The 27,500-nt window shown below is 38.2% G+C and overlaps 3 protein-coding genes across 5 annotated transcripts in view; 1 reads left to right on the top strand and 2 right to left on the bottom strand.

Annotated features, from left to right (window-relative positions):
- LOC138021686 (uncharacterized) overlaps positions 1–12,017 on the bottom strand; it is a 27,755-nt gene extending 15,738 nt beyond the window's left edge. The window contains exons 1-11 of the mRNA XM_068868639.1: positions 11,793–12,017; positions 9,922–10,030; positions 8,696–8,762; positions 8,114–8,203; positions 7,561–7,623; positions 6,934–7,005; positions 6,033–6,149; positions 5,087–5,167; positions 3,746–3,901; positions 2,902–2,982; positions 2,706–2,776 (exon numbers count right to left, since the gene is read on the bottom strand). Of these exons, the coding sequence (XP_068724740.1) occupies positions 2,706–2,776; positions 2,902–2,982; positions 3,746–3,901; positions 5,087–5,167; positions 6,033–6,149; positions 6,934–7,005; positions 7,561–7,623; positions 8,114–8,203; positions 8,696–8,762; positions 9,922–10,030; positions 11,793–11,895 (1,010 nt within the window). The 5' untranslated portion in view covers positions 11,896–12,017. The remainder of the gene's footprint in view (positions 1–2,705; positions 2,777–2,901; positions 2,983–3,745; positions 3,902–5,086; positions 5,168–6,032; positions 6,150–6,933; positions 7,006–7,560; positions 7,624–8,113; positions 8,204–8,695; positions 8,763–9,921; positions 10,031–11,792) is intronic.
- Positions 12,015–17,504, top strand: LOC138021687 (progestin and adipoQ receptor family member 3-like). Of its 2 annotated transcripts, none has more exons than XM_068868641.1 (6): positions 12,015–12,033; positions 12,651–12,709; positions 13,281–13,433; positions 13,826–14,023; positions 16,347–16,437; positions 17,272–17,504. In XM_068868641.1, the coding sequence occupies exons 1-6, from the start codon at positions 12,021–12,023 to the stop codon at positions 17,451–17,453; spliced, it is 696 nt and encodes a 231-aa protein (XP_068724742.1). In that variant the 5' UTR covers positions 12,015–12,020; the 3' UTR covers positions 17,454–17,504. The 2 variants fall into 2 exon arrangements, with proteins under 2 accessions (XP_068724742.1, XP_068724741.1); XM_068868640.1 differs by lacking the exon at positions 12,015–12,033 and adding an exon at positions 12,068–12,380 and having other exon boundaries at positions 12,547–12,709.
- Positions 17,505–19,267: 1,763 nt separating this feature from the next.
- The window catches only part of LOC138021684 (flap endonuclease GEN homolog 1-like), a 13,062-nt gene continuing 4,829 nt past the window's right edge, over positions 19,268–27,500 (bottom strand). For both annotated transcript variants that reach the window (XM_068868637.1, XM_068868638.1), the window contains exons 6-13: positions 26,640–26,708; positions 25,806–25,842; positions 25,039–25,122; positions 24,036–24,086; positions 23,136–23,212; positions 22,367–22,478; positions 21,363–21,438; positions 19,268–20,588 (exon numbers count right to left, since the gene is read on the bottom strand). In XM_068868637.1, the coding sequence (XP_068724738.1) occupies positions 19,285–20,588; positions 21,363–21,438; positions 22,367–22,478; positions 23,136–23,212; positions 24,036–24,086; positions 25,039–25,122; positions 25,806–25,842; positions 26,640–26,708 (1,810 nt within the window). In that variant the 3' untranslated portion in view covers positions 19,268–19,284. The remainder of the gene's footprint in view (positions 20,589–21,362; positions 21,439–22,366; positions 22,479–23,135; positions 23,213–24,035; positions 24,087–25,038; positions 25,123–25,805; positions 25,843–26,639; positions 26,709–27,500) is intronic.

The raw sequence follows: 27,500 nt of genomic DNA, 5'->3' as shown, positions 1-27,500 counted from the left end.
ACCTTTTTACGTTGTGTGCGGGTTCTTTAACGTCCCACGAAGTTTAAAGAAGAACGCCGGCTACGATGAAAACGACGCCACAAAACAATAATAGTTTTATCATTGGTGAAAAAAAAAGGGAATCAAAAAAGAGCAAAAATAATCGTAGTGCACGTGGGCACGCATTTCAGCACACGTTTTGGCGGTAATCCGAAGAAAAAAAATGACGTCAAATGACGTCAAATAAAAAAAAATTTTGACGATAACGTGAAGATACAAAATGTAAACTTATAATTCTCTATTTCTACTCTGAAACCGCTCGAACCTAATACTTCACTCAAATGGACCATTTTCGAATTCTCACGGCTGGACTGGATCTAGCATGGAATGGAGGCTAATGCGGGCAAAAATTAATTTGCCCGCATTACTTGATCCAGTCCAATCGTTAGAATACGAAACTTGCCTATTGCATGACGTTAGATCGCGATGGAATAATCACGATGGACTTACGTCTGTCCAAATTTACACTGGGGAGCTTCAGCAATATGGAGCTTACGAAACGAGGACGGCGACGGCAACGAGGACTTCATTTTAAAATACGAACTCGCGTTATTCATATCACTACGAAACTATTTCATGTCGTTTCCCGTTAAAAATGTGTAGTAACTGTCGAGGAATTAAACTGGTATGAGTGAGTTGGAAGCGTAGAGAGAGAGCTGAAAATTCATCGTCATGTGCTAACGTCCTCCACAGAACCTTGAATTTGGTCAATTCACGTCGTCATTTAGGAGATAACGGCAAAGAAATGTACCAAAATGTAAAACGCACGTGCAAAGTGTGCGGAGCCATTGTTTTTGCTCACTAAACCTATTGTTTGTAGCGTCGTTGTTGCCGTCGGCGTCGTCGTTTCGTAAGCTCCCTAACGACGACGGCGACGGCAACGAGAACGTCATCTCAAAATTTAAATTCACGTTATTGTAATCAATTCGTGACTACTTCAACCTTTTAATATGACAAGGTTGTAGCAGTTTCTCGAAAGTTACACTGGTCAAAACGGCGCTTAATTTAGGGGAGAAAATGAAAACTTATCCTCAAGTGCAGACGTTCGTCATAAAACCTCAAATGTGGCTATTTCACGTTGTTGTTTTGCTGAGGACGGCAAAGAAATGGACAAAAGTGAAAAACGCACGTGCAGGGCGTGCAAAGGAATTGTTTCTGGCCACTAAATATGCAAATGTGTGACGTTCTCGTTGCCGTCGCTGTTGTCGTTGCTTAAGCTCCCTATCTTTAGGCGATGTTTTCGTCGCTGTCGTAGTCATTGGAGAGTTTTAGATTCTAGGACGAGAACGACTACGAGAACGAGATTTCCTCATAGAACAACAGCGAGCGCGCGCAAACCAGCGTCATTCTGGCGGGAAAAATTAAACTTGATACCGTCGTCATTTTAGAACGATGTTTTGCAAAAATGTCGTCGTGCCAAAACGAGTCAACAACACGAGAGCAATTTTTGCATTTTTCCATCAACAACTGAGCACCTTATACTGCTAACAAAGAGTACGATTAATCGTACGGGTTATAAATGTTCTAAGTATTTTCGCTAAAAATGGGCAGTCAAAACTAGTACTCGTTCTCGTCCTCGTCCTGGCCTCGGTTGTTCAAAAGGTGGATAGCGCTATCTACCGGATAAACACTAGCAAAACCAATTGAGTTATCCAGTGGACAGTGATTTATCACGCGGATAGCGCTATCCGTCGTTTGAACAATTGGGGCCTGGAATCTAAAGGTCTCTATTGGTCATGGACCTTATCCAAGAAGACATGAAAGTCACACAATTCGCAGATTTTTTAGGGGCTGTTTACATGGATGTAGGAAGATCCTAGCGCTAGGAAGATCCTAGAAGGCGAAACAACTTTTCGTTTGGTTTACATGCAGAAATTTCTGTCTAGGTGGAAGTGGAGAATGAAAGCAAGATGGCGGGCGAGAAAAACAAACACGTAATTCGGATGTATTCGGATGTATTCGGATAAATTCGCATGCCTTCGATTCGCAGCGTTTTCGACATTGCTGTCGATCGATTGCTCGTTACTTTCCACTGTGTCTCTCGCTTGGGTGGTGAAACAAAACTGGTCCTGAATATTGTCGGCGGTCATCAGAATCATTAGAATCGTCCTGTGGCAACGCCAGACGAAATTGTCGACCTTTGGTAGCTGAATACCGTGAACACCCGGCCGCCGCCATGTTTGTTTTTTTGGTCCCTAGTACCAGGAACTTCCGAACGAAGGCAGTTTACATGGTGCTAGGATCTTCCTAGCGCTAGGATCATCCCTCCTCTCAGATAGGATGATCCTAGCGGTAGGATGATCCTAGCACTGGGGCCAAATACAACCCTTCACATGTAAACTGAAAGCTGAAAACATACCGCGCTCGGATGATCCTAGTGCTAGGATGATCCCAGCGCTAGGATCATCCTCTTTCCATGTAAACGGGCCCTAAGTCATGGGCCTTAATCACACGGCGGCCATTTTGAGTCCCGAGGGATTGAAAACTTTTGTTTTACCCCACCGAAACTCGATCCCAAACATTTCAACTCGAGGCTCGGAACATCTACTGTCTCCAATATGGCCGCCGCGCGATGATGCCCATTAACAGATATTGATTTCATAGTCAATACCCTTCTTCTGTAATATATATAAAATATTCCTCATTTGTTTATCCTCTCAGCTCACCTTTCCTGTAGTTGTTTCAAGGATTTCACTGCCTCTTGGTCCTTTTTAATTACCGTGTCATAGTTCCGTAGCTATTTGAAAGAAAAGTTAAAAGTGAACAGACGAGGATAAATCGTGCGGCGTCAGAAGAAGGTCTAATAGCCAAAAATTATCTGACCAACAAAAATTATATCTGACGTTCAGTTAGACCAAGTACCTTTTTCTGCAGAGCAATGTATTTCCTTTTCAAAACGGGTTCTGTTACATCCACTAAATAAAGTCTGTTGTCAACAACGTTCTTGGACAAAAAAAAAGGAAATGAAAACGTGAATTTTACAAATACCATGAGGGGTAACATTTTTACCAGCGTTGTCTGTGTAACACCTACTGTATACAGCATATTTGGAGCAACCATTGTATACGGGGCCATTTTTGTGGCTGTATCACTGCAGTGGCTCCGCGGCTCGCCAGTAAAGTCAATATTGAAGGAACGAATAAGGTTTATCATTGAGTGAAATTCAATGTTTAAAGAACGAGTATATCGTTGAGAGGCTCCGCGGCTCGTCAGTTGATTACCCAGACGCCGAGCCACTGAAAACGCACTTGTTTCAAATATTTTAACAACACTAAATGTCAGAGTAACCTGAAATGCTAGGGTACGTGTACGTACGTTGTAATATTATCATAAAGTAATTCCATTAGGCTTAGCGACGGCAACAGGCTTAGACAAGGACAGATAACGAGCTTTTCACTTCAAGTTACACTTTGATATTTAGTTTTGAATGTGATAAAGCCTACATGCCTGACTCAATGGCGAGACGAGCAATTATCGCATACGCTCTTGCGCAATTTCTCAAGCAGAATGACATAGATAAGTTTTTAATGTAAGGTGGGTTTTTGTCTTCTTCGGAAAGATTTCATTGAAGGTTTTGTTTTTACTGAGGAAACTTGCACTTTACCACTTTTTCCCAATGGGAACACAAGGTCTCGTTTAGCGAGCTTGGGATTTGAAAAAACCGCGGGTTTTCAGGAAAGTTTTGTTATTTCCTCATCTTACTCACTAGTACGTGACTGTCCTCTGGTTTGCTGTAGCTCTTATTTGGCGGTTTAAATGTACCCGGATTGTTAGCTTGTACAAAGGTGGAGATGTCGGCTCTACTATTCATCAGCTGGAACATATGCTCAATGTTGTCTAACCTCTGCACACTGTCAACCACCTAAAGAAAAACAATGTGACAAGATGTCAGCCGTTTACTCTGAAGTAAAGTGAAGTGAAGTGAACTGATTAGTCTCTCCCTCTCGGGACTTTTCAGGACTAATTTACAATGCTTTTTGTGGGGGACTTTGGCCAGACTGCTTGTTATGCTTATGCAGTTTACAATTTATTTAGCAAGTGAAAGATGCCCCCACTCTTTTCGAGAAGTTGGTGGGTTCTTTAACGTCCCATACTATTCGAATTCCAATAAGGGCTATGAGTCGGGACCTCCGGTTTACACTCCTTATCCGAGAAGACTTGAAAGTCTAACCAATTGCGGGTGTAATTACAAAGGCAGCACTTTTCCTCAGTTGTTTTTGAGACTCTAAGTGTTGGTCCGGCCGGAGTCGAACTCACGACCTCCCTCAACCAACTGAGCCACCGGTGCGCGGCCTAGCCAAAGACGTTTTTCAATAAAGACTAACTACTAAAATACATGTGCCTCAGCGGCTGAGGACACGGAGGGGCTGCATAGCTGGGTCAGACTGTAGCATATTCCAGAAAAAAATAATGAAATAACTAAAGGTACTTTGGTTACATACCCTTAACAACAGTGAATGTTTGAATAATTACTGGAGATGTTCTTTTCACTGGATGGTGACAGTGTTAAGGATGGTGCCTACTATTGTTATTGCGCATACGTTCTGCGCATCTCCAGATACTCGGATTTCCTATCGGTATTGCTTACTAATGCAGGGATATTTTTGCGCGGTTTAATTTTATGCGGAGAAAGCAGAACTTAGCAAGTACTCTTGGTATACAAAAAGAAAAATGGGGGTAACCACGCATTTTTCAGAGATAACTAAGCTTCAATTTGGAAAAGAACGCGATACATTGCTCTGTAATTTAAAGCTTTTTAAAAATATTGTTGATTAATTATCTTCGAAAAATGCTGGTTACCGCCAATTTTCTTTTTGGATTTCAATAACACTTGTTAAGATCTGCTTTTCCCGCCCATTCAGTAAACCTCGCAAAAATACCTTTGAACTAGTAGGCACCGTCCTTAAGGAACCTGCAAACATCTGAGGTCTGATGGATGCTGTCAAAAGTTATTCAGAGTTTTTCCATCCACCACCCTTCAAACGAAATGGACCTTGGCATCCTTCTTTACTAATAATGATAAACAACCAAAAAAAGTTTACCGTACATTGTCTTTTTCAATCTTGGAGCAGTCGCAGAAGGCCACTCTTAGTGATTCTGAAATGTCCTCTTGAACGAGCTGGAGGTCCTACAACACAGCCAAAAGTAAGGGTAAGGGAACTTGTACAGCGAACATTCACATAGTAAGATAATGGTTGTGACATTGACTAGTTTTTTTGATGTTTCGTGCAAGATATTTCAGCTGGTGCTTAAGCCTTCATCAGTTGCAATATGATGAATTTGCAATATTGCAACTGACGAAGGCTTAAGCACCAGCCGAAACGTCTTGCACGAAACATCAAAAAAACTAGTCAATGTCAAAACCATTATCTTACTATGTCAGCTCCTGACTACCACAACTCAATATTCACATACTTGGATAACATGGTGCATTTGATTGATCCTGGACAGTGCATAAAAATAGGCTACTCTCACGTCCATTTTAATACAGTACTCATTAACAAGAAAAAAGTCCTTGTTGTCGTGTTTTGATGCAGATCAATCTCACATAAAAGTCATCGCCTGCAGAGCGCAATGAGTTGATCTTTTGTACTGGGCACTAACATAGAAGATTTGAGAATCCAATGGAAACCTGTGCTCTCGACAAGTGTACGAAGGTTAACACCTCAGATATTCCCTTTCCACACAAAACACCACTGTCAGTCTCACTGGTTGTCCCAGACATTTAACAGGTGATTGGTTTCATGCTTGCCTCGCTGTTACCTGTACAGTCCATTAGAGATGAACTATTTACTTAAGACAACTTAAACAATGATGGGAAAAATTACAATAAATGCTTTCGCATAAACATGTAACTCACAACAGCAGTTTATTTGCAGAACTGTACACTGTCACAAATACTCCAGGAAATTGACACAGTTTACAACTGTCAATGCTCACAACCCTATCAATTATAAATCTTGCACTTAAGTTTGTTCACTTTTCTCACTTACATCCAACATTTCTGGGAGAGTTGTGGCATAAAAGACTCTGTTCATATTATTCACTGTATTCAGCTGTAGTACGTAGGCATTATGAGTGTTATGGCACAGTGTTTGAACATGTTCTTGCTATAAAAAAGACAGTAAATTAAGGTAATATAAATGGCAAAAAAAAAAGAAAGACAGTAATCTTACATAATTATTCAAATAACCTGTCACATTACATCTCCTTCACTCTATATTACGTTATTCCCCTTAAACACTGGCTATGGTCTTATAAAATTCCAGGACAATGAAATGTGATGTCATTGTAGTAAAAAGAGTCCCTAACCATAAAAGTCATACACTGTGCATGTACATATTTGAAATTTATTACAGCATTTTTACAAACCAAGTCAAACCCCCACAAAAACTCCTCACTATGCAACGATAAGGTTTGTACAATTAATTACAAACATTAGGATTGACAAAAGCCAATCACGCATTACTAAAGATTCTTGTGGAATAGGTAGTCACAAAAATGTTTGAAAATAGCTTGGCATGTGTAAGCTCCTGGTAACAGAATGAGCTGCTGATATTATCAATCTAGCCTCCCACGCAGACATTAAGGCTTTGTCAAGCATTCTTCCCTCTATAACATCTGCTGAAATGAAAAACCACTTCTGTTCACAGATTACAGACCAATCAAAGGCCATTTTCCAGTTTTTAGTTAACTTGTATTTTGTATGGCATTCTTTCGCAACATGTGATTGGCTATGCACAACAGAATTAGTCAACTCTGATTGGTAGTGGGCAAACAGCTGTTGAACAGAAGGGGTTTTTCGCTTCAGTAGACGTTAGTGGGGGAGGAATGTGTGACAAAGCCATAAGAACGTCTGCGTGCGAGGCTATTATCAGTCCAGGTCTCTCTTACCTTTCCAGCTTCTGCACCTATATTTTGCAGCTTTGCTAGCTTACTGCAGGCATCTGAATATTCCTTGTGGTTCTAAATTTAAGGGAAAAAGCAAATGAACTGATGGTTAACAAAACGCAAGGCCAAATTCAGGCATTTTCCAAACATACTAACCTGTGTAGATTCATTCAAGGGCCTGCCTATGATACGGAAGGTGTAAACTGCAAGTTACAAAAGGAAGGTTAGGGTTGCTGGTCATTGTTTAATTAACCAAACAGATGAAACAACTCAAGCCTTTACTAAATGCTAACATTATGCCTAAACACTATGCTTTACATGTAGGTAACGTTTCTGCCTAAGGTTAGCATTTTTGCAAAGGTTTGGATTGTTTCAGTTACGGTAAAACAACGACCCACAACCCTAATCTGGAACCTGCAATTTACACCCTCTGTTTAAGATACACTGAATTGACACCAAGATTACCTTAAAATGCCATGTGATTTTGCTTATTTGCATTCGGAACGTAGGTGTCTTTCCTTGAACAAAAAGTGCATCATCATTTCATGTATTATTACTCCACATGGCTTGTAAATTACCATTTGAAATAAAATTTAATGGATGTAACAGCAAGTGCAACAGTGAAATTACCTTTTGTAACACTTCATCAGCTTTTTCAATCTGGTTTTCACTACTCTCTCGAAACGAAAATATCTACAAAAGACATCAGGGTAATTTCTTTAAGGGTGATCAATTTTTTACATAACATACACATAGGGTACATAACTTTATACATGCAAGCAAATTCTGAGGGGAACATTATGAATATCACATCCTTGAATAATTTTGGCATACAACTTATGACAGTCTTTTATAGTTAAACGTAAGGACCTCAGTTCCACAAAAAATGTCATATCAGAAATGTATGACATTCGATGATTATCTAGGTGCAGAGCTTTTCTGTACTCCTTAAAAACAAATGCCGATTCTTGGAATTTCATCTCACCCTGTAAATAAGGGCCATTATTGTAAATACATGTCATTTACAGTTCACAATGTTTCCACTTTACTTAATTCACAAGGGCCACAATTTGACATGGAAAAAAAAACAACAAAAATGTATAACTTATAGTAGACAAGTACAGACTGCATGTGTACCTTGGTACATTTAGTATTAAAACTCTTACTGTTCCTTTACTTTTACCTTTTTGGTGATTGCTTTTTTCTTAACAACTTCGTCAAACACAACAGTGTTAACTTGCCTCAGAAGACTGGATGATATCTTAAGCAGATCCTAAACACAAAACATTAAAAAAACATTACAGTAGATGTCCAAACAGTCAATCTGCCACTTTAACCTAACTACACGAATATATTGTTAAAATTTCAGAGCTTAAACCTAGTTTTCTTTTTTACACAATTATCCACCTCACTGGATTTTGTGAGCAAGGGTTATGTGGCAGCGCATAGCTGTCCTTATCCAGAAGACTCGAAAGTCAAATAACAATAATTTCAAGATGTCCACATTTGAATTCAAAACATCACCTCTTTCATTGTAGTTCAATGATCAAACACACGAGCCAAAAGGTTGTGGATGGCTCTTTTGAAAGCAGGAAATTGGACCACAGACCGCCCGAGGAATCAAATCTGGTCTTCAAAACAGGGAACTTCTCTGTAAAATTATTAGCCTGTGGTCGCTATGTCTGTTTTTATTGGTAAAGACAATGGTTATGGAAGATCTAAGTTTCTTCAATGAAGTTGTTATTTATTAGTTATCGTAACTTACCTGTGCCTGTTTTTCATATTCACCAAGTAGGGTTTCCCAGCAACTAACAGCACTGCTTAAAGCACTCCTGTAAACAAATTCACTATACTGCAATTCAAAAACTCACTAATTTAATAATTGATGAGCCTAACAGCCTATCAAAACATTGATAAAGCGTCACATGCACGAGCTTTAAACCCGATGAAACACTCCTTATTAGAATTCTTTACGAAAGAAATTATAGAAATGAGGCTCAGTTTGTTTTTCTTCTTTCTTATTCTTTTGAACCCTTGTTCGGACTCCGAGGGACATGTCTTTTGTGGAATGTTTTTGAAGCTGTTCAAAAAAACTCGCAGCATGTGTTTTATCAGGTCTAAAAACACTTGGCTACACCTCATGTTTTTAATCCTGATAAAACATTGCAGCTCATTTTTTAAACAGTGCAAAAACATTTGGCAAATGACCCAGTAGACAGCACATTTTCCAACAAAACCCAACAAAAAGCACAGATGTATACTACCGGCACTTGAATATTTATCATCGTTATCATTGCCTCCAGTCTTTTACAGATAAAATTATAAGGTATAAAATAGTTTTACATCTTTGATTTTTACTAACAGAGTGACAACTAAGATTTTTGCACTGATGAACTTATTAAGCCCTTAACTAAACTCAAACAAATGCTGTTTTGGAAGCATAGGGAAAGCCAGGATATCTAGAAAAATAAAATGTAGAAAACTCTACAAAAAACTGCTTCGAACAGAGCAGATAACCAACAACACAAACACTGACTTATTCTTTGTCTTTGTGAAAATTAGCCTGACTAGCCTCGTTTTACAGCCAAGATTCTGTTACAGTTGTTAACAAGGCTAGTCAGGCTTAGCAATTAACACAAAGACAGAAGATTAATTTGTTTTCAGTCATTTTTGCATTCAGTCAATTTCATCCACCAGAAGCAGCATCCAGGATTTACAACAGGAATGGCTAAGAAGAAGGACACGAGTGCTGCACTGTCTTATCACTGCTGTCACTTTTTGTGAAAAGACACAACATCATTAAATCTACCATACTGTTGCACAAGCAAGTGGTGCCAAGTTGTTTGTACAGTAGCAAAAAATACTATGACAACCTACATGCATAGGTTTTAAATGATCAGGGCTTTATGTTGGTATACTGTATAAGTGCTACACTGTAGATTTGCTTCAAAGAACTGGTAGTGGTGAGTATAGTCTGATATTTTTTCCTACCTGTCTCTCTTCATGTCTGCATTTTTCTTCCTAAATGACTCCACAATGGACAACAGCTGGTTTCCCAGCTGCTCTTTAGCTGATGCAACTTTATAGGCAAATTCACCCACTAGAAAAGAAACAATAGGCATAATTACACCAGGGATCATGATGATAATGATGATGATGAACTTTTTTTTATGCAAGAATCAAGTCTTCTGGTGCTGCAGCACTGTGCATTGAAATAACTCAAATCAAATTAAATCAACTGTCAGTTCTCTTGGAGAGAGATGGAAACTGGAGTACCCAGAAAAAAAAAACCTTTGGGTATTTGAATGGTATTTGGTTGCAATGTGAACTATAACTTCAGTTATATTCGCAGGAAAAAAGACCCCCAAAACTCTTGAAGCAGAGTAGAGAACCAACAAACTCAACCGACTTATGATACCAGGTCCCAATCTCAACCTTCGAGCTCTTCTCTTGACAGAGGGTGAGAAGAGCTCTGGGGAACCCTGAAACAAATTGTCTTCTCATTGGTTTTCGTGAAGAACAATCAAAAGCGTCTCTAATTGGTGCATTCATGTTAGCACGAGGAGTGAGCAGGTGCCGTAAGGTTCAAATGCCCAATTTTTGGCTACAAGAACCCTACGCGCATGTTCTCCTAGATAGAGTTTCCCAGAGCCTTGTGTCAATCCAAGGCTCTGGTGAGCTCTGGTGACGAGAATGACCAGGTCCAAGAATTGAAATGTAAAACACATTGGTGGGAGGCGAGTGCTATGAACCACTGAGCCCTAGTCTCCCATTTCATAAATGAACAAAAAAAGTGACAAGCAAAAGGTTTATAAAAAGGTAGGTTATATAACTGATGAACTTTGCCAAAATTATTATGGCGAAATTGATTTGAGATGTGGTGCTTCTTGATTGGACAAATACATGTACCAGGCCATTCAAGCTGACATCAACGTAGACTGTTCCAGGCTCTCAGACAGTGGAGGTGAGGGAACGAGAACGAGCCAAAGAAATTGAGCGGGGTCTGGGGAAAGGGGCGGGCTAACATCAACGGGAAAATCAAGGAAAGCAAAAACATATCTTTTTTTTTTTTTTTTCAAGGTGACAATTGTTTTAGGTAACCTGATGTTATAAAGGCACTAATGTATACTATTTTTAATACTTCTTCTTATATCAGCTGGAATGTTTGTGACACAAAACTAATACGGGCAATATCCTGCATAAATTAATATGACACTGTAGAACACCCGGGTCTTTAATACTTGGACGTGAATAAAATATAGATTATTCTATTTGCAAGGTTTATCGTACAAAATTCTCGCTATACATGAATAATAAAATGCCTTTTGCATCTGCTGAGAAGACAATAGTCTGCCGGGAAGACAATGGGGCATTCAAAGTGGTCTGGTATTTACAATTCCGAAAAAAAGTGAGCGTAATAATTATTAAATCAACTTTAAACACAAGCGACGATCAGTTGAAAAATCAATATAATTAAGCTCAACTTATAATTACAATAAGTTTCTCCCATGCATCATGCACATTGAAATTTTTTCTTCGACGGAATAGTAATAATATGAAGTCAACATGGGATAATTGCCATGGCGGATAAAAACTCAAGCGCTATAGAAATTAAACCTCCTGTTTGATAAGAGACACGCCTCAAGTGCCATTTTGTAAACCATCTCTAAAGAATTCCTATTGTACAAAATCAGCAGCTGTGGTCTCGATTGGCAAACTGGTATCTTGTTGCTAAAACGACCGCTAAGAAATGCATGAGCTTTATGGTATGAGTAGATAGTAGAAAAGTGCGACAAATAATATTATTACTCTTAGCAGCGAATCGAATATCTTACTGCACAAGAATTCTTGAACAAGCTTACCTGTTTTCAGCAGTTTTATAGCACTTTGTGTATTACATTTCAGAGTCTCGTTTACATTTGGATGGGGCAAGTTCCTCAAGTATTCTTCTCGTATTGTCGACATCTCAACTCTTCCCTCAAGTCACCAGAACGATGCGGTCAGAATAACACAAAGGCATGATCAGCTTCCGATTTATCGCTGTTGTTAATTTCTCATTTCCGCTCCCACACCGTCTATATTTGGAAATCATGACCAAATGTGGTGAGCAATGTGGTTACCCTAACGCCTGACGGTTTTCGCCAAAAATAGCCAATTTTTTCCCTTCCGCATAGCGTGCAAGCCTCGGAAAAACGAAAATTGTTTTTTAAAGCCCATTTTGGAAAATGTAATACAAAAGCTTCGGTGAAATTCCTTCTGTAGTATTTCCGATTCGTTGTAATGGAGTTCAACGAAAGAGGGTTTGAAACGAACACAAAAAATCCTTTCCTTCGGGAATCAAAGTCTATCAAACTCCTCGATTACCATGACATACCGTATTTCCTCCGTGGAAATCCGTATGTAACCGACGGATATAGGGCATTCTTGCCCTTCAGGATGTGCATAAAAAGGTAACTTCGGAAGGTTAAAGTAAGCTACCACTCTAGCGGTAGTCAAAACATGGAACGATATCCGGGATGTACGGCCAATTGTCTAAAAAAAAAGTGCCCATGAACCCAAAATTCAAGTCACAACTTTTTCTGTATTAAAGCGGTTTGACGTTTTTTTTTGTTTCAGTTTGTTTGTTCTTTCCAATGAATCTATTAATATCTGGTCACATTTGGTTGGCTTTTTCTACTTCTTTTATCTCCTTCTTGTGGATACTTTTGTCACCATTCCAGAAAATGATGGGACATTCTCTGATTACGTTGTGCTAACACTGCTACTCGCAGGTTATATGGTGAGAACACAAGTTTATATGCTAACTACTGCTTTACATGTACCATTTGGGAGGCTGTATAATTTTATGTTATCTGTACAACCTTACGGGCAAATTTTTAAAAACTGTACATTCTCCGTTCCAGCTGGCAAGTACAGAGACAGTGTAAAAATTTCATAAGAGAGTCAAGACAGAAAACAGTAAAAAAGAAAGCAATTTCAAGAACATAAACAAAACCGTTTTATAAGGAACTTTTACAACTCTGCAGGAGAGAAGGGGCCACGATAATAATAAAATTCTTTTTTTAGTTTAGTTTTCACTGTTTCGTAGTTAATAGCAAAAGTTACAATCAACAATGCTATGAAAATTTTTTCACCCATCCATTTTAATTTAACTTAGCACATTTGTTGTGGTTTGAGTTTTTTTCCTGGTTCAACATTTTTAAAACCAGTCTCATTTTTGATTTCCTTTGTTTGAAATTATGATTATAATAAATACCAGACAAAGAAAAATCAAAAGTGAACTGGTTTGAAAATTTTAAGCCAAGAAAAACTTGAACCTCAACATATCTTCCTTTCTTCTTTTTTTCTAGACTTCCATGTTATTTTCTGCTTGTTACCATTTGTTTTGTTGTCACTCTGAGAGAATTTTCCACTTGTGGCTGTCACTGGATCTAGCTGGTATCTCCCTTGGATTATGTGCTTGCTATGTTCCTGCAATATACTATGGATTCTATTGCCACAAGGTAAGTCAGCTTTCATCCCTGATTGTAATATAAGTTTCAGGGTTGGGATTTAATGGACTTCCATCAATAAATTATTAGAATTAGCTTACTAACAACCGTTAAACTCAGAAGTTGGAGAGTCTAAAGTCCCACAACAAATATTGAATAATATTCCACATTCATATACTGCAATCTTTATGAAGTAAGCGATGACACTTTCCTCTCAATCAAGCCTTCAAAGCAGAAATCAGCTAAAAGCTCAACCAGCAATTAATGGCTGTCCATTGAATTTAAAGATTGCTGTGAAGAGAACAGTCTGAAGAAAACAGATGATTTACTTTTTTTTTAACATAGAGGCACATTAAGTTGATAAGTATGCTGTTAGGTACTTATTGGCATTATTTTGATTGCAGGTCTGGCAAGTCTTGCATCTAACTTGTGCAGGTTTCCTTACTTTTGCTTCACTAGCACTTCAATTTCACCCTGCCTTCTTAACATCTAGATGGGCATCAAGAAGACTGTTAATGTTCTGTAGCCTTGTTGCATATGGTATTGCACCCACTGTGCATTGGGTTTTATTACTTGGGGGATGGAATGACTACATTGTCAAGGTATGTGAACATAAGAGGAAAGCAAGTCAGACTTAGTGTTCCACAAAGAATTTGGTGTTTGCTTATCGGTCAGTGTAAAATACAAGACCAGGTGTAAAATGCAGACTGAGGTTATAATGTAACTGTTGAAAAAGCCCAAACCCTTTAGAAATGCTAACAGTTAAGCCTAAATATTGTTTTAGGCCTAATTAGGCCTAAGGTTAGCATTTCTAAGGGGTTTGGGCTTTTTCAACAGTTACATTATAACCTCAGTCGTACAGAGACTGTCAGGGTGGAGGTGGGGAGGCAGGACAGCCTCTGGGGATGAGACTGTTCTGGTAATTTTCCTTGGCGGGAAATTGTGTGGAAACATTGCATTGGCAAACTGCGTTTTTCTGATGGGAAATCATATTAGTGACGAGCAACGGGATAAAGATTAAAGAACAGAAAAGAGCATGAGAGAAGAGGCGACGAAATTTGAGAAATTTAAGTTAAGAAATCCTGGAGAGAAGCCGAGGAAGAAGACGAAGAGAAAATTTCAATATGTAGCTAAGAGAAATAGAGCGAGAGCCAAAACACTCATTTATAACAGTTAGCTTTCAGGTTACATGTTTCCCTTCTTAATATATACCTCACTGCCTCACATATTTTGTAAAACATTTTACTATAGCTTAAAAAACGAAGAAGGCCTGAAAACGTTTGCTATTATTCCATGTTGACAGAGATTCTGACATGTTTCAACAATCACATTTATAGGCCGTTGGCAAAATCCAGACCGGACCAGACCGGACCAGACCGGATCGGAGCGACAAAACACGGATTGGATCAATAACAAAATCCCCACCAAAAGTAGACGATCATCAGACAACGTGCTGAAGACAGGAAAAGTCTAATTCTGTGCCTTTCTCTCTTGTGTTGTCATCTCCTCATTTATTGAGACTCGTCGAAATGTTTTTTTTTCCAGAGGTGATTACAGATTCCAAAGCAGAATTATGAAAGATACGATGTGACGAATTGATTTACCCCAGTCCGTGACAATAATTGCACAATAGCCTGATTTAGGGGAACGTCAGTTGACGAAAGGAGAGCCTGCAGAATAGTTGGGATTCTACTCAACTAATATGACCTACTATGGATATTTTTGCTGCACGCGCCATCGTCAACTGACATTCCCGTTCTGTTGCTAAATCAGGCTATTGTGCAATTAGACGGGACTGGGGTAAAGTAAAGAATTATCATCAGTTTTTATGTTTGAAAAAGAAGACCATTGGGTATGCAATCAATTCGTCATATCGATCATATCTTTCATAAGTCCACTTCAGAATCTGTAATCACCTTTAGAAAAAAGCTTTTCGACGAGTCTCAATAAATGAGGAGACGACTACACAAGAGAGAAAGGCACAGAATTTGAGCACGTTGTCTGGTGTTAGTGATCCGGTCCAAGTTTTGTCATTTGGGGAAGCACAAAATTGCCAATTTTCGAGTCAAGATGTGGGAACGTTTTTCATGTGTTTTATTTTATTGTTGGTTATTAGCTTTCGCAAACTTGGTGGCCCCTAAAGAAGCCATAATAATATTATACATTGCTTCATGCATAGATGCAGACTTAAAATTTTCATCATGGGCACACTGACGCTGAAGTTGTTTCCTGCATGATGCCTCCCCAGGGGGGGACTCCTCCTCGTCTCCTCGTCTCGCTTAGGGGTGTAAATTTCGGATTTTGGTCTTACTTGTGGTGTTCTGGGCAAAATGCACTATGTAGCCGTGAAGGTCTCCATTGGGGTTGCGTGCAAAGAAATATACTAAGGTGAAAGTATGAGATGATAATGTCTTTGCCATCATGAAAAGTCACTGTATTTTTTACTTCTCTGTGTTTTAATATGGCCTCTTTTAGGGGTTCCCCCCCCCCCCCCAACCCGGGGCTGCCTCCAGCCCCTAGAGAAACTTTCCTTGCAGGTCACCAACGATGAGCTCATGTTCCGTTGCATCAACAATCTTTAATTTGGTAGCCTGTCGGCCAACAATTGGCCTACAGTTGGTTGGGGGGAAGCACTTCAAAATTACCCTCAACTGTGTCCCTGCTGCCATCATACTAAAACCAAATGTGGACATTCTCCTGACTGTTTTTCTGAAGCAGCGATGTTTTGGAGTTCAATTGTGTTCATTCATCTTTTTTTTTAGTTTTTTCCAAGGACTTCTCATTATTATTATGTCTTCTAAGTTAATGTACATCAACCCATTGACTCTTCAGGTGCACTCCGACATCTGAGTAAAATTGTCTGGCATTAGACAGAGTAAAATCTCTTAAGTTCCACTCCCAAATATTCTTTTTTTTTTTTTTCAGCTCCTTTTTCCAAAGGTGGTTGTTATGTATTTGCTTGGAATAATTGCTGTAGGATTTTATGCTTTAAAAATACCAGAAAGATGGTTCCCAGGTAAAGGCATCAACCCTATTAGTAAAGTCCAAAACAACTTTGCTTACTTACTAGTATACTTAACAATTATTCCATGAGCGTGCGTTGGATATGAGATGATAGATAGCCAATGAGGTGCGTAGCGCGAAGTTGGCTATAATCATGTCATATCCAACAAGCGCGAGTGGAATAATAATTGTTTTATTAAAAACGCCCCCAAAATATAGAAAACTAGACTACAATAAAAATAAAAAGGCCCAAAAAATCACGCACATGCTTGCCATGTTTGTAGATCATGGTATAATGGCTCATAACCCATGATGGCTTAGCCAATCAAAACTCTCGAATTGCATTATCCAATGATCCAGTTTTTAATAATTAAATATACATGTACCTCTAATAATCCTCAACCTCGTTCCCAAGGTCTCCATCGTGCTCATCAACAAGGAGACCCTGGGAACGTCGGAGGTTGAATAATCCTTTGTGAACATCATTGAGAGTTTATCATCAATACTTTCTTTAATTCGAAGTTTTAAAAGAAAGTCTTTTGGAGGAAGATCCAAAACCTAAATCCTTGAATTTGGTTAGTCAAGGCCTTGCAGTAGGGATGTGGATGGCCTGCATGGCTGACGAGATTGTTGGCACAGGAGCACATTTCAAATAACAAGCGGCAAAGCTGCATGGAGAATTGGAGGGATGCTGTGGGATTTGACAGCACCCCTCCCCACTCTCCATGTGGCTTTGCTGCCATTATTTGCCTCATGCCAGCTATGTCAAGATATGGACAGCATTCCCTATGCTATTTTGGTCCCTAACTTTGGATTCTCACTCCCAGTTTTTCATTTTTATCTGCAGGTAGAGTGAACTTTGTGGGTGCCAGTCACCAATGGTGGCACTTACTTATTGTACTGGCTTATAGCTGGTGGCACCATTTCAATGTTGTCTACATGAAGGATAGACTGATGACGTCCAGTCACCAGTGCGGTGTCAGAGATGACCCTAATGAAACAATCAATCCTTTTTTGTCAAGTTTGTAACAATGTTTGGAAATCTTTGAAATATAAAACAAACTAGGTACTTTACAAGTACATGCATTCTGTTCTATCTCATCTAAGTCTTCCCTTAATTTGTTGGTACTGATATTATAAAACAAAATGCTTGTTTCAAAAGATCCCTTGACCTATGTACAGTACATACGTATAACTTCTCACAGCCTGTTTGTGTTATTTTTGATCAAAAATTAGACCATTTAGGGAGATGCAAGCTTTGCATTCTTCCAAAATTTCTAGAGTGGTTGGAAACCAAAAGGAAAAACCAAAGGGGTGGTCCACTTTGACTTTTCCCAATGTCCAAGAATCTGTTCGAAGTAATATTTTTCCCATTGCCTCATGGTCTCAGCTACGGTAGTTGATGTGAATCTCCCTGATTGAAGCACATTTTTGCAAACTGTGCATGGCCTTGGGTCAGGTTTGTGTAACGCAATAGCGCATCTTTGTTGACATTTGTTTGCCGCATTAGCACAAGGCCGAAAAAAAAGCTGAATAATTGATAGAAAATGCATTGCACAAAGAGCTATTTCTGAAATTTTGAATCCGATATACCAGATAATCAAATGATCAAAATTCTACATTTTAAGAATGCATCAGGCGATGATAAGCGCTTTTGCCACCCAAGAATTTATCAGTTTTTGATGAAAAATGACTGGCTTGTTGTCAAAGCCAAAAGGTTTAAAATTGGAGATTTAACTAAGTTTAACAAGATCTTTTACCGTTTGAAGTCAATAATAGCATGATGTCATCTGTGAACATTTACACCTACCAGTATGTTATGAAATGAAATATAAGGAGCTGTTCCATGGCAGACTTTTTGTTGATTTGAAAGCAATCAAAATGTACTCTAGTTTTATATCCAATCAACTATTTCAAGTTACATATTAATAAGAAAGAGTGACCCTCGCGCACACAAGCATTATCCACATGATTGCAGCCTATGGTCAGGAGATATTAGTCACTTCCCAAGAGAGAGCAATGTATTGAAAAGAGCAGAATGATATGTGTAACTTATCGTAAGTTCAAATAAGACATTCAAATGTGCAAATTGTAAAATGATTACTAATTAGTTTAATCTTGATGGTTTTCCATGGTTTTCAATAGAATATGGGAGAATTTTTCACAAGAAATTTATTGTATACAATAAGCCTTTAGCAAAAAAATTCACTTACCAAGAGGATGAGGCCATATTTCGACAAACATGCAAACGTGCTGGCCATTTTCCACTCAATCTCCAGCTAATAATATATTCAAAATGTTTTGAATTTCATGGCTGAATTCAAAGTTTAAAAGCAATCTGATTGGGCAGAACGTTTTGTGAAATACTGCACTCTATTCGCAGGAAATCCAGGAAATACCACAATGACTTTGTATTCATAGGAAATGCTTAGCTCTGATTGGTGCATGTGAAATAATATTTATATATTTTATAGGATAATAAATTAATATTTATAGTACAATATTATATACCATTTATATTGATTTTATCGCTGCTTATGTTGCTTATATAACCCTTTGACGTCCAAACCGGCCTAAACCGGCCAGACTTAGTATTTTACTCTGTCTAACGCCAGACAATTTTACTTGGCAATGGGGAACCCCTGGGAGTCAATGGGATAAATTATTGTTGCCTCTAATAATTGTAATTTAGCCTTGTGCTACAGGACGAGTAAATAAACAACTATTATTGATAATGTTACTGTTTATCACTATCACTATTATTATAATAAGTCAGAACTGATTTGAAAGAAGGACAACAAGTTTGCTAAAATTTGAAAATGTGCCAACAACCAATGCAATAGACCACTTTCACTCAGAATCATAAACCAGTGGTGGAAGTTTTTGAAGTGAGCGTTGGTCTTGTGCTCAGATTCTTCCTAATTCTCTCAAGCAGTGGCACAGACAGGTCTTCATCAGCAAATGAATAATTAATGTTATTCTCTTTCCACGATTCTTGTTTTTGAAGCAATTCAGGGCTTCTCACAATGTTTGCTTCATTTACACCACTACATTGTGTGTTTGTTTGAGAATCCTTTACCAATGATTTGCAAGGGTTTCTTTTTCTTATGGTCACTTTTTTAACTTTGGGGCTGCAATCTTTATCTTTACCTGAAACGGTGTTAGGTTTCACGTAAACTGCCTCTTGTAATACATTTGAGTTGCATTCTTTTGTTGTACTTTTAGCACAATGCACTTCAGATTTGGAGGTTATGGTTTCAGTGACACCGGTGTTCCGCGACAAACATGCATTTCCATTCTTGGAATCTGCTGACTGTGAAGTGGAATGCAGAAATGATGAAGGTTTATCAGGCTCAAGGCTGGTATGCACTTCATCATCATCATCACTACACCAAAGGTCACTGGACCCCAAGATCTCGGACAGGTTCATACCATTCAGTCGGTTGTTTGTCATCTTTGTTTTCAAACTGTGTTCCAAACAAGGCTCCTTGGAATAATCATCCTCATCACTTGAATCAACAACAATATAATTTTCACTGCATGAGATACGTTTCTGATCGAGTTTCCTCCTTATATGCGATGTAACTGAGGCATTATAATAATGATTACAACTGCACTCCTTATTTTCTCTTCTTTCAAGCATGCAGTGTAATAGGTCCGAATCAACTCTTGCAACCTTTGACTCCAAATTATTAGAATCCTTTTTATCAAGGCCAGTATGGTTTTCATCCCTTGACTTGAACACCGGGTTAATGTCGGTGTTCCCCTTAACGTTTATCTTAAAGTTAGGGGGCTTGAAAACATTTTGAAAGACACTTTTAGTATCATCAGAACTTTGACGGTCACATCTGCCTTCTTCGTCACTATCATTGTCAAAATCGCTGCCAGTATTACCGTCTTTTAGTCCTTCAGAGGAAGCACAGCTTTCCATGGAATTACAATGGTGATCACCACTGGATGGCAATATAGAATCAATGATGTCCTGCAGTGATTCTTCGTCCCAGATCTTGGCAGCTGATTCAGGTACTTTTTCAGCCGTGATTGAAGATGCAAAGCAACCTTCAAGCAGTTGCTCCACGCTTAAATCTTTCATTTGTTTTGACAGTGAGTCAATTTCACTTTCAGAGCAACGGGAAGTTGACACCTTTTGAGCTTGCTTCCTCTCTATAATGGACATATTGTTAAAGTTATTTTATTATAATTGATATGATAGCTGATTCAACAGTAATGGGCATAAATACCTCTAGCTGTAATCAGCACCCACCATGCAAGGAGCAAAGTCACAAGAAGCTTACTTTGTGTTATGTTCCCATGATGAATGATGGGAATTCATGGGAACATATGAACCCACAAATGACCAGCTCCCAACATCAGTGGCTTCATACATGTAGCTCAGTTAGTTAGAGCACTGCACCAGCATCCTGAGGACACTGGTTCAAACCCTGTTGAAGTCCTGGATTTTTCAGGCTTCTCTATGCAATTGCTAAAATTGCATTGTAAATAACTGCGAGGATCACAGGTTTACTTGATTGCCCTATTACGAGGAATGTGCAGGTTACAGCAGGCTCAAGTCACAGTCAGCAAATATATCATGGGGAATGCCGTTTGACAGTTGAGATGTGGACGGCAGTAGGATCAAAGTGAGTTTCAACCCATAGCAGAGGTCTCTTTTCCCGTACTCGTCAGCTTAGTGACAACGTGTCGGTAGTGTGTCGGCCAACGTGTCGGTAGTGTGTGGGCCGATGTGTCAGTAGTGTGTTGGTGGTGTGTCGACCGACGCGTTGGCCGACGTGTTGGGCGACGCATTGGCCAACGCATTGGTGGGATCAGATTCTTAACTTTTACCCAGTGAACACAAAAAGAAAAGAGACCCTGCTAGCATGGAAAGAAAATTAATACTCAAAACAGAGAATATTATTTAAGAGTATGTCAACTAACTTGTCTTTTTCAGTGATTTTGCAGCCACTGCATTTTTGAATTCCTCTTCAATTTCAGGATAAACTTTATTAACAAGCTAACAGGGAGTAAAATACACAGAATGCACAGTTATTGAGCAAAGTCCCTTCAAAATAATAATCCTCTACAATACTGGAACAGGATTGGTCTGCAAGGCTGCACCACTATAAGAGGGCACATGGGTTAGTTGCTTCAGTGATAAAATTTTAATTTTATAATAAAGATTTCATTTTGGACCTTCAGATACTGCCTGGTTCTTCTCGCTCCTAATTTCAAAATTTAGAATTTAAAAAATTAGAATTAAAAAAAGGATAGATGGGCTCAGTCTGGGGAAAAACAAATTTAGGTGACTTTTGTGCTGTTTGTGATAACTGGTATTTTGAAAAACTCCCTGCAGATTCCAGGGATACCAAACCAGCTGCACTAATTTGTAGAGAAAACATATGCTGTATGCAAAACAATATTGGGATAACTACCTCTTACTAACACCAACCAAGTTTGAAGGCTGTGCAATATGCTACGGCCTTTTTCCAATTCAACTTTGCACCCAGAACATACAGTCATAATATAAAATAATTCAGCTGGAAGAAACAGGGAGTAAAGTTCAGGAAAACCAGGATAGTAGGATAATAATCATCATAATTAATATTACATTTGAATCAAGCAACAATAAAAATAATATACTGTAGCAGGCTGTATCATATGCACTGTAAATAGAGGCTGCTGAATTGGCTGATCATACCATGCAAATAACAATAATTTTATAATACAATGTATATGTAAGCTGATATAGTCATTTTTTTTGCAACCAATACTATCAATCATTCCACAATTTAATTGTGGCTTGTTGCATAAACTTTGGCTGTCATTTTTCCAAAATAGTGGCATAACACACACACTGACTCAATGGTCACTTTTCTTGCAGCCATTATTATTAATTAAATAATCAATAAAAAAACTAATGCCTTAAATTAAAAGTGACTTACTTCTCTTGTTTCAACAGTAACAAAAGAATCAGGACATGTTTCACCTAATCCTACATTTTGCCACTCAATTTCATAGCATTCCACCTTTTGCTGAATTCGAGCTTTCACTATTCTATAAACACAAATGAACATGAAACTCTTTTATGCTGTTTTTTGATTCAAGAAAGAAGTAAATTTAGGTCTTTACAAGGCCTGAAATGTGCAAGATGAGAAGTACATGTAAGTTGATGGTTAGTGAAGGGATAGTATGGTACTCTAACACGAGAAAGATACTTGCAGATACTAGCAAAACTCACCCTTACCCAACCATTAGAAAGAGTACCAATTTGAACATGGCTTGTCAATGACCACTTTCACTTTTAAGCATACTTGTTTAAAATAGCAAACCAGTGAGCAGTAATGACTTTAAAGACCACAAACGTAAGATATTCTCCTCAAATTCTTGTCTCGTTATAAATATGGTGTAAAATTAACACCCCTGACAGCTAAAAACAAGAAATTACTATCAAAATCAGTGATTTAAGAACAAGCAGTCCCCTAAAGGAGACTAAGAAGCTCTCCATTATTTCCATGCAGGGGTCTTCTCCCCCTTAGATATAGACAAGACATTTACAGATTTTTTGTGCAATTACTGGGCAAAAATTGGGGCAAGATGCTGATGGTTTCATCGTCGGTTGATTCAAAAATTATTTTTCTGACATATTCAATATATTTTTATTTCCTGGATGCATCAGATACTATATCTTGTTATCTTTTAAAAAACTCTTACTTCTCTGGTTGAACCAAAGTGGTTGACTGGTAATCCAATAATGATGTCATTTGCCAGTAAGTGATCAATGGTAAAACCTTTTAAAGAAATATTGTGGTCCATAAGCCAAATTTTCATTAATATACAGTCAAAGCTCTCATAAGCAACCACCCACGCAGGGAATTCGAAAAAGTGGTTGCAACTAGAGCTGGTCGCTTATGAGAGCCCATTCTCTATTATAAACAATACAGGATGGTCACTTACGAGAGCTTTCAGCAAAAGTCTCTGGGATTTGTAAATTCTTAATGATGGTACTGAATATAACGGACCTTGGGAACATCTTTACTCTCATTCACATCAGCGAAAATATCCTGGCTTAAAGTTAAAGTTTGTTTGAATGTGAGGAAGGGGAGGTCTAGGTCTTGACAAATACAAGTAGTGTAAATTACTAAGTCTTTGATCAAGCCAAAAACAGCACTGTAGGAAAAAGTGGGGGGGGGGGGGACTATAGCCCCCCCAGCCCCTCCCTCTCTGCAGCCCCTGAATGCTAATTGTTTTTAAGCCAATCATGTTTGAGGACTTCATGCGCCAAAACGGCAATCTGAATGAAATTGTCAAAAGGCAATTCTTTGGCTAGAAAAATAGTTTTTCCCTCGTTTACAAGTTTCAAGTTATCTATTTTATTCACAAACGACCAGAATTAGCTCAAGTTCTAAAGCCGACACAATCCTTGACCCTGCAAACATAAACACTCTGCCGTTTAGCAAGTGGGTTTCTGATGTGTGAAATACACTGTAACATTCCGAGACATATTTCAGGTGTTCACAGTTTTCCCAGTAGCACTTAAACGTAAAGTGGATGTACCGGTAGTTGCTAATAATAATTACCGGTACAATTTACATGTAGTTGCACATTTCTCACCTTGCTTTGGGTGTAGTCCTCTGGCCAGTCTAAATTCCTCAAACAAAATTCCTTTGAAGAAAGGAATTAACAATTTGAAACAACTCATTCTGTGAACAAATCATTGATTTTCTTATGTAATCTTGGCATACCATTTCTCTCTTGCAACAATTGACCATTTTTACATTCCCCATAATACACTTTGTTTGCCCCCCAAATTTGGCATGAACCATTGTTTTCAAATGCTCTTGGGAATATGCAGTGTCCCAAGAGCATTTGAAAACAATAGTTTATTTAATAAGCAAAATTTGGGGGGCAAACAAAGTGTATTATGGGGAATGTGAAAATGGTCAATTACATGCTTCCAGTGTAAAAATTATTCATTATGAGAATGTTCAAAAGAACTTTAATTAAAGAACTTCATCAAATATCCTCATAAATACTTAATTTTCTTTCTGAAGTCTTTTGCAATTATCTTAACTGGTCTTCAAGGGTCATTTGTGAACCTTGAAGGACCTTATTCCAGATTTTAAGGGGGCAGGTGTGAGGTGATTTTTTACCCTTACTTCAATAACAAAAAGATGCTTTTGCATTAATTCAGACCAAAAAATTATAATTCTACACTATCTTTACCAAAAAACAAAATTTATCAGTGCACCCTCACAAAGATATTTTTTTTGGTTGGTATAGCAGTGGACGTAGAGGATGGAAATGGACAGAAATTTGAAAAGTTGAGTTGGAGAAGTCAGAGAGCTTTGAAAGATCTTTCTCATGAAGGATTTTAAATAGCACATTTACAGAGAATTGTTAAAGTGCTGAAAGAAATTAAATTGCCCCATTACATGGCAAGTTTTCAGACTGGGCTGAAATTTTTGGCATGGCCATGACATGGCTTTTCAGTCTGGTTAGCTCAAGCCAGCCAGGGTTTGCAGTCCAAAGTTAAATTTTTCATTATAGAACAAGTCCCCTTAAAGGCTTTTCACCAAAATCCACTATCCATTTTCAAGAAAAAAATTAACGTCACCTGCAGTCCCCTTAGTTCTGGATTCATGATCTTGAGAGAAACTCGTTGAGGAACAACTTTTGGAGCCAAAAACTCTTGAATAACCTATGAATTCAATGGAAGTACATGTAAGCAGACTGCAGTCTTTCAATAAACCTAGTAATATCCAGTAATGTACATCCTACCCTCTGTATTTTTGCAATACATGCAACACGTACATGGCATCATTATGGAAATCAAAGACAAAAAGGCAAACTTGCAAAAGTTCGTAAACTGAAACAAAAATTAGTGTGTGACTCCTTAAGCCAAAGGCCAGTGAAGGGTCACTAACTGGCAACATCTGAATACATGCACCTGGTCCGATGAACAACTTTCAAATGAAAGTGACATTACTTTGACCAATAATATAAGTTGTCCCAAACATCACCATGAGAAAAAACTTTGAAAGAACTGCATGAAAAAGCTTTAGTTTTAACCAAAACTTTGCTTGGCTGTTTACGATAAAATATGAAACATTACTGTTAGGTCACTCACTAGACGGACAAAAAAACATTATTTTGGCTTAAGATCAGTTTTTACAGTGCATGCCATGACCACAAGCCAAAATTCAATTTTCCTGTCTGTAACTCAGTCATTAAGTCCATGTAAACCAACCCCTAAGTTAGATTAGAAATTGACCACATAACATGGCTTATTAATTAATGTGCGACTTATTTATTGAAAGATGTGATGGAAAGAACAGTTTGTTGAAAGAATAAACGAATTTCTGTCAGTTTAACTGGCCTAACCTTATGATGAGGAAAATTCTTGTCTTTAAGAGCTTTGCTGAAAAATTAACGTATTATTTTACAGGTAAGAGTTCTGTTAAATCTGTTCATGTTTTGAGTATATTATGCATTTCATCAGGTGTGAATGAAAGTAAGGATCCGAACTGGTTTCTCCACTTCACATCTTAAGGTGTAAAAAAGGAGCAATACTACGAAAACCATCGATCTGTGGAATAGGCCCGAATTACTGAGTCACTGCTCCGCCACTTTCGTTAAACATTTTGATGAAATTCCTTTCCCACGAGCCTTAAGGTGTACAAAACAACCGCAACAATGGAAAAACATGTTTTCAAAATTTATAATCTCTTTGGCAATCGCAGAAAAACTTTCTATGAAGAAACCTGTGGTGAAGTCTTCCCCTTTTCCGATAATGTCTTATATAATCTTCATTCTCAAGTCTCCTCCGAGAGCTTTTCCACAATAATATTACAGAGCCCTCCATATGCGCTCAGTTCTGCCAATACCTCTTTAAAAGTAATCCACTGGACCTGTCTTTATACAGCCTTTGCTATGAACTGAATTGTGTGGGACATTAACGAACCTCTACTCATCGTAAGATGGAAATTAAAGAGTAGGGAATGGAAATTCCTGATGCCATAGTCTGGCTTTATTCTGGGGTAAGGGGGGAGGGGATCTTTCACTTCCTTTAACAGTGATTGTAAACTGCATCACAAGAAGTTTGGCCAAGTCCTGCAAACAACATTAATTAAAATAAATTCCAAACAGCCCCTAGGGGAGTGGCCAATCATCATGATAATACTTGACTTCACTACTTCACTATTCAGCACTTAGTACCTTCTAACAAGTTTCTCTACACTTGGAAGGTCTTTATCTTGACATGTGCTCTTTGTCCATTCACAAAACCTTCATTGCAATAATATTATAATTATTATTTGAAGTCAATCGAATGAGAAAATAATATTATGAACAAGGCAACATTCAACAAACATCCACGAAAAGAACTAACATTACTGCTTTCGATATCATTTTTACATGTAAGTGAATGCTAAATAGCTAAATACTGTAGGAAACAGACAACTTTTTTGAAAGACATGTTTCGGAATGCTTATCCCATCATCAGTGATGATTAAACTGATGATGGCATAAGCATGCCGAAACATGTCTTTCAAAAAAGTTGTCTGTTTCCTACAGTATTTATCATACTTGCTACTATTGCAACCTTATGTAAATAGCTAAACCTGTGTAAAGGAGCAATCTTCAGAATTTCATTTCTTATGATGACGGATATCACTCCTGTCCCAAGATTAATGATCTTTCATGGAACAGATGATGGCATATTAAAAACTGAAACCACCAAAGCAGAGGATTAATCCACCAATCACAAAGTTAGATGTGATCCAATAACTTGCTCCAGGACCATAGATAGGTCCAACGGTAGTGAAAAATGGAATAGCAAGAGTAAAATAATTATTATATCTATTGGAATTTGAACTTCAGAGTATGAACATTAATGAAATTAAGAATCAATAAATTAATCAAATGCAAAAATTGTGCTAACAATTTCATGGCCTCCGTTGATCTCTTGAGATCATGGAGCTGCACTTTTACTAGAGCATCACCTGCTGTGGCTATGCAAGCCGATGCAGGAGATACTATACATGATACATGTACAGGTGAAGGCCTTCGGAGCAGTCT

The sequence above is a fragment of the Montipora capricornis genome, chromosome 10, assembly GCF_036669925.1.
Source record: "Montipora capricornis isolate CH-2021 chromosome 10, ASM3666992v2, whole genome shotgun sequence".
NCBI classification, from domain to species: domain Eukaryota; kingdom Metazoa; phylum Cnidaria; class Anthozoa; order Scleractinia; family Acroporidae; genus Montipora; species Montipora capricornis.
The sequence above is the reverse complement of the archived record's forward strand: the minus strand, read 5'-3'. Positions and strand labels throughout refer to the sequence as shown.